At 35.4% G+C, this 9,843-nt stretch overlaps 1 protein-coding gene across 1 annotated transcript in view; it reads right to left on the reverse strand.

The window, feature by feature from the left end:
• Positions 1 to 973: 973 nt before the first annotated feature.
• The window catches only part of LOC107655258 (FMR1 autosomal homolog 1), a 15,378-nt gene continuing 6,508 nt past the window's right edge, over positions 974 to 9,843 (reverse strand). The window contains 10 exon segments of the mRNA XM_016442705.1: positions 974 to 1,427; positions 2,234 to 2,290; positions 4,128 to 4,205; positions 5,538 to 5,738; positions 7,162 to 7,377; positions 7,767 to 7,971; positions 8,056 to 8,119; positions 8,121 to 8,253; positions 9,088 to 9,166; positions 9,253 to 9,423. Of these exon segments, the coding sequence (XP_016298191.1) occupies positions 1,243 to 1,427; positions 2,234 to 2,290; positions 4,128 to 4,205; positions 5,538 to 5,738; positions 7,162 to 7,377; positions 7,767 to 7,971; positions 8,056 to 8,119; positions 8,121 to 8,253; positions 9,088 to 9,166; positions 9,253 to 9,423 (1,389 nt within the window). The 3' untranslated portion in view covers positions 974 to 1,242.

Below are 9,843 nucleotides of genomic sequence, written 5' to 3' on the forward strand. Positions count from 1 at the left end.
GATCTGATCTCCTTTTGTATGCAAATGAATCAATTTACACCACCGCTAAATGTGCCCCATATCAGATTCAGTACCTTTTATAACAGTGTGAACAGCAAAAATCACATTTAATCTGAATTCAGTTCCAGTGTGAGCCATGTTCATGTTTTTTTTTTTTTTTATTTGTGAAATGTCATAGCAATTTCTAAATGAAAACTTTTTCGAAGTAAATCCTACCCCTGCTTCCCCCCCCCCCAGAGTCAGCATTAGAATTAAACGTGTGGTCACATTCCTGAAAATGTATTTTCTGTCAAATTGGCCCGTGAAAATTCACCAAATAACGTTAAAATTGACCGCACCCACACAGAAAAGCTGAAATATTCAGGAGCCTTGTTTGGACAGAAAAGACCAAAACAACGGATGCACCAACTTTGAAAGGCTGGCTGGAAGATCAAATGTTTATTTATGAACTAACTGCATACAAAACATATTGCACATCAAACAACCAGAATGATCTTTTAAAAAAAAAACCCATAAGGACTAACGAACGTAGTTTACAGAACAGAACATCTGGAAATTGATCTTTCAGTAGTCCAAATTTGTAATCAGCGTGCTAAGAAGTTCAGGCAGTTTAGTGTTAAAAACCACTGCGTCGTTAATTTTAAATACTGTACATTTTAAAATAAATAAAAAAAAGGCTCCTTTAGCGAAACAGTCTCAGTTGCCACCATAACAACAACCCAACAGACAAAGGATGAAACCCAATCAATCGTTCAGGAAGTGTTGTACATACAGCATTTAAAATGGACAGTTAGCAGACCAGTTTCCAGACTAACATTATTCTAAAGGTCAAGAAATGACTATTCAGTGCAAAACGTCCTCTTTTTCCCATAACCCCTCGTGAAGAAGTGGTTGCATATTAAAACGTAACAAAAAGCAGCTAAGGATGTCTGGGAGTCTTTCTGTATTCAGACAAGTTGTTGCTGTTTTTTCCGTTTGTTTGCTCTATAGCCAGCCAACATAATGTTGAAACTACGCTCTGAAGGCACAACATCTGATCAGGAACACAGGTGTGACATAAGTTTTTTTTTTTTTTGTCTCAATATTTTTTTTTTTCCCCATTGTAATTATCTGTTCCATAGTGAAGGAACTGAAAAGTGCAATTGAGAATGTGGAAGTCTGTACGTCTATCTTTGGCAAGCTTGTACAAGCACTATTGTAAAATCGTAAAGGTTGTGAGTTTGGAGAAAGAAACCGAACTGATTAGGAGACTCCATTGACGACGCCTGGCTCGGCTTTGGGCGTCTTGTCGGTGGTAGCTTGTGGCGTTTTGCTCTGATCGTCCACTTTGGTGGGGCCATTGCTCACGGCTTCAGCCGGGCTGTGCTCCGATATGAAGTCCACTTGACCCTGCGGACGACAGAAAACAGGTGCGATTAAAAGCCAAGCTCTTCACTCAGCTTTCATCTAAATACAACAACTTGACCAATGAGTTTCCACGACTAGTCTAGTTGTTTGTGCTGATTACTAAATAAGGTTTTTTTTTTTTTTATGAAATATTTACAGGTTTTCAATGACTGAGGGAAACCAGTCAATATAACTTTAGAGATGCACCAATATTAAAAAATATAATAACATTTTAGGCAACATTATAGTAGATAATTGATAAATAAGTGATATTATGAAACTAAACCTCTTTGTTAAAAACTAATAAAACAAATGGTTTGTAGCCTATATGCTACAAGTTCATTCAGCCATTATAACCAGTGTTACTTTGGTATAATTGAGGTACTATTATTTTAAAATCAATTTATTATTTCTAATTTAATACAATCGTTTTAAATTAGTTCTTACTTTTATGTTTTCCATTTTGACCGCTTTTTTTGTTGTTGTCACTTTAGAGTTTTTTTTATGTTTTTATTAATTATTAATTTAGTTTTAGTACATTACATTAACAAAATGAAAATGAGAAATGTCTTTGCAATTCTCTCAATTTTAACCAAACCATTTTTCATCATTTTTTGTTGATGTAGTTAACTATAATAACCCTGATCACAACATGGTAATGCACTGCACAAAAAATTTATAAATATTCCTTTTGAAATCTGCTATAGAAAAAAATGATGAATTGTATAATAATCTCATAATCTCCTGCGAATAAGCAGAAACGATTAAATATCCATTATCGTCCGTAAAGTATCTAAATAAATAACTATAAACATTAATGAATTTATATATATATATATATATATACTTGGGTTTCTCTGTCTGCTCTCAGATTCAGCTCGTGATATGTAGTCAGCCACAGTAACTGCAAGAGATGTCAATGATTTCATCAGAAAAAAAAAATGATTGCAGTTTTTATTCTAAAATGAGGGTGAAATATCTATGCGTGAGGAACAGGCCACGTGTTAAATACTGAAAATGTTTCTCTGCCGGAGCTCTCAAATCTTGCCTTTCTTAACTGGCTGCTAAAAAACCGTGACGTTTGAAAAAAAAAGCAGCTGGACAATCTCCTTTCTCTGTTCAGGGTTTGGAACGACATGTCGGTGAGTAAAAAACAGAATCTTGTAGGTAAACGACACTTTTGAGGTAACAGACCTACATGCATTTACATACTCCATGCAAATTAACACCTACTGCATTAAAACAATGTTATTTGCAATTGTGTAAAAAAGTTTAAATTCATACATGCCAGATGAACATCACTTTTAGATGTTATTTCACCAAAATAACTAAATGTATCCAATACCTGAAAATAACAAATAACTAGAGCCCGCCTGATTTATCATTTTGCCAATTTTATCGGCCGATATGAGCCTATCGCAGATAAACCTGCATCGGCGTATATGCCGCAGATATGCCACCGATATGAACAGATACATTTTTTTACAGAACATATACCCTGTGAAAAAAAAAAAACCGTTTATTTTACCCCCAGAATGCGATTGGGCTAGTTTTGAGTAGCAATTGGGCAGGTGTTGTTGCGAAAACCTGGCAACCCTGAGTGACACAAGCCAACCCTATCACTTCAGTTAAGGAGGTCTCTTTTTCAGGCAGCGCCAGTGTCTTCACGACTCAAGAGTCGAGCGTTGTCTTAACGGTAAGTTGCTGACTAGTTTGTGAAATACATAACTTACTGTAAAGTTAATAAACAATGACCCTTTATAACATTACGGTTGAACCCCTGACGTCACATGGATTATTTTACCGATGTCCTTGCTACGTTTCTGAGCCTTGAACGTGGTAGTACCCTTGCTGTCTATGGGAGGGACAGAGAGCTCTCGGAATGCATCAAAAATATCTTAATTTGTGGTCCGAAGATGAACGGAGGTCTTACGGGTTTGGAACGACATGAGGGTGAGTAATTAATGACAGATTTTCATTTTTGGGTGAACTATCCCTTTAATACTGCCATGTCACTTATGCTTATCACATCGGTCACATCACATTTCGTAAGTCAGCATAGTTTGTCAGCAAATTGAAATGTTAGTATCTTTCTACAGTTCAATAGACGGCAGTGCGGTGGTGGCTTGAGTCTGTTGAATAGTGATTTAACGCTACATTGTCACCTAGTTGATGAGACTCAATGCTATAAAGTAAATAATGTCCCCGTCTTTTACTCTCACAATGAGCTTATCATACTTAGTGTGATTTTGGTGATGCAGAAAACGCAGACAGAATCATGGAATCCAGTCATAAAAACGGAATTTACTGTATAACGTGGAATTTTGCGGAATTTGTCATTTATATATATATATATATATATATATATATATAAATTGTTTATGTATATAATGTATTCTATATACAGTAACAGTCAAAAGTTTTGGACATACGAATGGGAAGTATGTCTAAACTTTAGACTGGTACTGTACTATAATATACACAAATAATATCGGCCGATATACCGATATCACAGTTTTTTTACACCCTAATATCGGTATCGGCATTGGCCCCCAAAAACCCATATCGGTCGGGCTCTACAAATAACTTTCTTTATTTGCCTTAGGCTGTTGTGATCTGGCATGTTTGACTGATCATGTGGGTTTAGTTTGAAGTCCTGATGTTATTCCAGGCGATCAGTGCCATGCAGTTTGGACTAACACTCGCTTGAACACAAACCCAGTGTTAATTCATACCGGTACCTGGCTGCCTCTCCTCAGGAGGCCGGAAACGGCGCCGGCGGCTGCGATTGCGCCGCTGTGGTTTAGCTTCAGCATCATCTACAAGAGACCGGTGGAAAGCCTGACTTTAAATACTGACAGCCGTTTTGGAAAAAGCCATTCGAGCTGGTCGCAGTTTGTGGAATTTCTCTCAATGTTATTATTCCCAACTAAACAAAGAAGTCAATAAAAATCTAAAAATCTATGAACATTTTAATCTGCAACTAAATATTAGGGCTGGGCGATTTTTCCGATTTTATCGATTAATTCGAATGTAATGTTTTGCTACAATTTTATTTTTTAGAAATCGAGGAATCGCGATTTTGAATAGAAATATTACCAAACGTTAGAATTAGACACTTTGATAATATTCCAATGATAACAGTAAAGAGAAAAGAACGATCTGACCGCATGTCGGCGCACGTGATTAACCGCTCACGTGTGACGCACTCATATCGCTAGGCGCCATTCACACAGAATGCACTTTTGTGTTGACAAAGATGCGACACGGGCAGTGGAATAGGAAAAACATGCAAGAACATGGGAGTTAACTTTTTAACTTGAGCGCTGCGTTTTTAGACTGCCGTTTCATGCATGAACAATGGAAAAACATTGGAAAAGCAGTTCAAGCGAATAAAAAAAAACTTTAAAGAACTACTACTGTATGTCTGATATTTCATGTTTGCATCATGGGGACAGGCTGAAAGCTGCTGTTGTTTTTACAGAACATTTATAGTTAATAATAGTCTACTTGTGTTATACCTTCAGTCATTCTGAATTTGAATTCGATTTTTTTAAAGCATTTTCCTCGTATTATTTCTGAACATATATGTATAAGACAAGTTTGTACAAGATGTAGTTTTAGTTCATGCATCTTTTCTGCAAAGATACTTACGTGATTTGTTTAACATTTACATCATGTTGACAACTTCATGTGTGCTGCACTTAGAATAGAATTTTCTTTAAAAAGAAAGTTACTTGAATCATGTTGTAGTAACATTTTCAAGTTGACTAGTTAAAAATCGTTTAAAAAAAAGTGGAGAATCGGTCAAACGTTCTGAAAAAAAATAAAAGAGAGATTTTAATCTTTTGCCATTTCGCCCAGCCCTACTATATATTGTTAAATATTTTGCGCAATCATTGTAAAAATAATATTTTTTGATGAATAGAAAGTCACTTGTGTTATGATGAGGAGAGAATGTGTTCATGCAGAATATTCTACCTCTTCGCTGTTGACACTATTTACGTAGATTGTTCAGTTTGTACTTTTTTCTGTACTATTATTTATAATTTGATGATTATAAATAAACCTCAAACAGCTACAATTTGTGTACTGTATTTGTTTCTAGACTTTATTTTAGACCGTAAGTATCCTGCAGCTTTTGTGCTCACCGAGGCCGTTCTCGCTGAGGGAGGCGTTGTCGGACTCGCTCATGCCGTCCATGACTGTGGTGTCTTCATCTGTGCGGCGACGACGGGAGCGTCTGCGACGGTTGGTGTTCATCTGGGAGTCACTGGCATCCGTGTCTGCCGTCTGATCCGTCTCGGTGTTGTCCAACAGACTGTATGGGTTTCTATCTGGATCTTTCAGGACTGACATGAAAGACAAAAACTAAAATAAGTATTTACTAGGCAATGCAACATGCAAGAACAAAAAAAAAAAATTAAAAATACAGAGCAACTAGATTTTAAAACATTTTTGAAAGTGCTTGCCTGTGTACAAATTTTATATATTTTTTTAAATCATTTCGTAAATTTGATTTTAAAATACAGATGCTATCAAATACTAAATAGGTTTCATTTTGATAAAACAATTTAAAAAAAATTACTTTATAAAATACTGCTTTGAAACGATAAAATATACTATATACTCATCCAATATGCACAGACATATTCAAACATTACAAAGCCCCATTCATCACGTGGAAGAAAAAATAATAAAAGGTTACCGTGGCTACAAACTAAGAATTCGTTCTCTCAACTTATCAATTTCTACAAACTTTTTATATTAACATGTTTCTTCAATTTAGTTAAATTGTTACCACATGACTTAACCTCTTTTAACATAACTTAACCTCTTTTAAGGTAAATCGTGGCTATGTTGTACTATTTTTAGATCCACAATAAACTAACTAAAATGAAGGACTACATTTTTAAATCATGGCCATAAGTCATATTTTTTCTCCTCCATGAAACATAAATCTTAGGGGCTTATGATTTCTGCGATGCCAAAAATGCAGATGTAAAGTCTTCAATACAACCCTGTAAAATATTTTTATTTTTTACCTTGAAGAAATAAAAGACAGAAGTATATTACTATAGTACAGTAAATACTATAGTGAAATAGTACAGTCTCAATCATTTTTTTTAAACATTAAGGAATATCACACAATTTTTCATTCATGTTTTAATTTAAACACTAAACCTCTGTTGCGCCAAAAAAAATTCATTTGATTACCACTGATTTTGATAATACATTTGTATTGAATTGTGAAACAGAATTTAAAGAAATAAAATAATTAAATTTCTCAAAAAAATGAAAATTTCATATAGCATTTAAGTGAAATAGTAAAGTCTCAATAATTTTTTTTAAACATTAAGGAATATCACACAATTTTTCATTCATGTTTTAATTTAAACACTAAACCTGTTGCGCCAAAAAAAATTCATTTGATTACCACTGATTTTGATAATACATTTGTATTGAATTGTGAAACAGAATTTAAAGAAATAAAATAATTAAATTTCTCAAAAAAATGAAAATTTCATATAGCATTTAAATCAGTCAATTATTAAATAGTTTAAAGAAATTTTTCGATTAGACATGGTCTCTGATTGTTAGAATTGAACAAAACCATTAAAATGGAGTCCAGAATAAAATAAACCGAGACCGCAGAACTTAGGAGGAAAATAACATGGAATTTGGGACAAAATAAAACAGATTTCATAAAGCCCTAAAATCTGTGCTGGTGAATAAAATGTGTTCCCGATAAAGGGCTGAAGGGAGCCAGGATACCTGAGCTAATGGAGTTGGATGCCCCTCTTCCTGAGCCGCGGCCTCTGCCCCCGGGTCCTCCGCGTCCCCGGCCCCGGCCCTCTCCCGCTCTCCTCCTGCTGTCCCTCTGCTGTCTGGGGTTGCGCTCGGGCTCCTCTCCTGCCATGGACCAGTCACTCAGCTCTTCCTTGCGCTCAGAGTCGGTCTCCGAGGTGTACGAGTGCTCGGAGTTGGTGCCTGTGCAGGAAAAATATTTTATATACGATGTCATATACATTAGTGGTCAACCGATATATCGGCCGATATTTAAAATTTTTTAATTATCGGCAAAATGCTTTTTCCTGATTGGCTGATATGTCATAAACGGATATGTCATAATATGGAAGAATAGTCAGGGCAATTTTCAAAAGGAATTGCAAATTGTATTTTCAACTGCACTGGATGGATAAATAGTGACATAACCTTTACGCAATTGCAAATCTTGCATTACCGTCTGCGATTGCATTTTTGCTTGAATGCCCTGAATGTTTCCAGTTTTTATTTATTTATTTATTTTTAAATGGCACTCAGAGCTCTTATTCTCAGAGGTTCACACAAAGCAACAGCTTTGAAACCAGAAGCCCTACCGTAGCCGGACGTGTACCCGGGCCCCCGGCGGCCACGGCCCCTGCTGGTGTAGAATCGGTTGATATGGGTGTTGGATGTGCTCTCTTCAGTGGCGTAGCCCTTGTCCTTATCGGCGGTTCGGTTTGGGACGGGCCTGTAGCCCATCCCGATCTGACGCAGCTGCTCGTCAATCTGCAGCCGCTCCAGTCGCAGCTGTTCCACCTCCTGCGCAACACAAACAAGCGCTTGAGTTTCTCAAACACATCAGCGACCTTCCAGCACCACGGCTGCTGGGGTTCTGATACTCACGTTTAGGTAAGCAATATGGTACTCCAGTAGGACCTGTACATTGCTGATACTCTCCTTTGTACCAAGGTGCTACTTTCAGGTGTCTTACTTCCTGTCGGGGGAGTTTGTTGTCATTGTCGCCTTCGATGCGCACTCTCACCACACCAGCTTTATCCACTATCTCCTGGATAACCTTGCCATTTTTTCCGATAACCTTCCCTACAAAGAGAAAATGTGACAAATTATCTGTTAACATCAGTTTGGCAGGTAAAGTCAACAGGACATTAAAAATGTAATCAAAAAATTATTTTAATGCTTGTGTAAATATTTACAGTTTCTTACAAAATGATCACTTTCCCACCTCATATTATAAGTTTTGCGAATGAACTCCTGTTGCAAATTAAATTAATTTAGACAATTTAAATTAGAAATTAAATTAAACTTATTTTAGAAATGTAAACTTTAAAATAGACTTAAATTAGAATTTTGCTTTGGCAACTAACTGAAATAAGTTTGTTGAAATATTAAAATTAATAAAATTAAAATAAAATGAATGCCTAAAAAACTAAATCAAAAACAATAATAATATTTGAATAATAATAATAATAATAAATTTTACTACATGAAGATGTAGATACTGTACAATATATAAATAGTTTTGGGAAATATTATTCATTTCTCCTGTTGCGAAAAATTTCCTGTAGCACTAAAATTATGTTACTGTTAAACAAAAAAATATATAGAAATGAAGTAAATAAATATTATACGAAAAACTTAATTATTAAATTAATTATTATTATTATTATTATTATTAAAAAAAAAATAATAATAAAGTAGGAATTTTGCCTTGGCAACTAACTGAAATAGGTTTGTTGAAATATTAAAATGACTAAACTTGACAAAAAAAATTTGCTACAATTTTTTTTTTTAACTCAAATTAAAATTAAAACCGAAATATAAAATAAAGATAATTCAAAGTAAATAATGCTAAAATAAGCAAAATCTTTTACATTTGACTTTATACAAACAGTTTCTAAATGAAAAAATACATACCAACAAGATTTCGAGGAATCTGCACCGAATCTTCCAGAAACTCTAGATAATTCCTTGCTTTCTGTACGGCCTCCACAGTCTGCAAAGTAACATTGAAGAATAAACTGTATCCATTACAGAGGAGCTGTATAATGTAACAACAGTGTGCACAGGAAGCTGACGCACCTCTCCGTAAACCCGGAAGGTTCCCGTGTCCTCGTCCAGCTCGATGGCGGTCACTCCCGGCACCTTTCTGGCTTGCTGAATGTTACTGCCGTGGCTCCCGATGGCGAGACCCATGAGGTCCTCTCTCACAGTGAACTCGTCCTGAAACGCCGAGGCCAACTGTTTCGTACTCTACAAACGCGGAGATTTTCACATTTCAACCCTGGGTTAATACTCTCTGAGTTGCACACTTCCCACATTAATACTAAAGACAGGGTTCCCACTCTTTCATGAACACCAGATTCAAGGACTTTTTCAAGCACCATTTATTTTATATCAAGCACCTATCAAATTCACACCCCAGCATATGTAGTGTCATGAAAGACCTTACATTACTTAACATTTCACTTACACTTAACATTTACATTAAACATTTCAGAGTAATAATGTTTTGAATGTGTAGGTTTCATAAATTTAGACCGTTTTGAGCAGTCGTGTTCAAAGGAATTTAATGAAATCCATTGAAGTCAGTACTGGTAATATTCAAATTAAATTTCTAAAATATTGATAAAATATGCATCAAACTGGTTTTTGCTGTAGTTAAATTTGAAA

This window comes from Sinocyclocheilus anshuiensis, unplaced genomic scaffold (genome assembly GCF_001515605.1).
Source record: "Sinocyclocheilus anshuiensis isolate Anshui unplaced genomic scaffold, SAMN03320099.WGS_v1.1 scaffold988, whole genome shotgun sequence".
Taxonomy (NCBI): Eukaryota; Metazoa; Chordata; class Actinopteri; order Cypriniformes; family Cyprinidae; genus Sinocyclocheilus; species Sinocyclocheilus anshuiensis.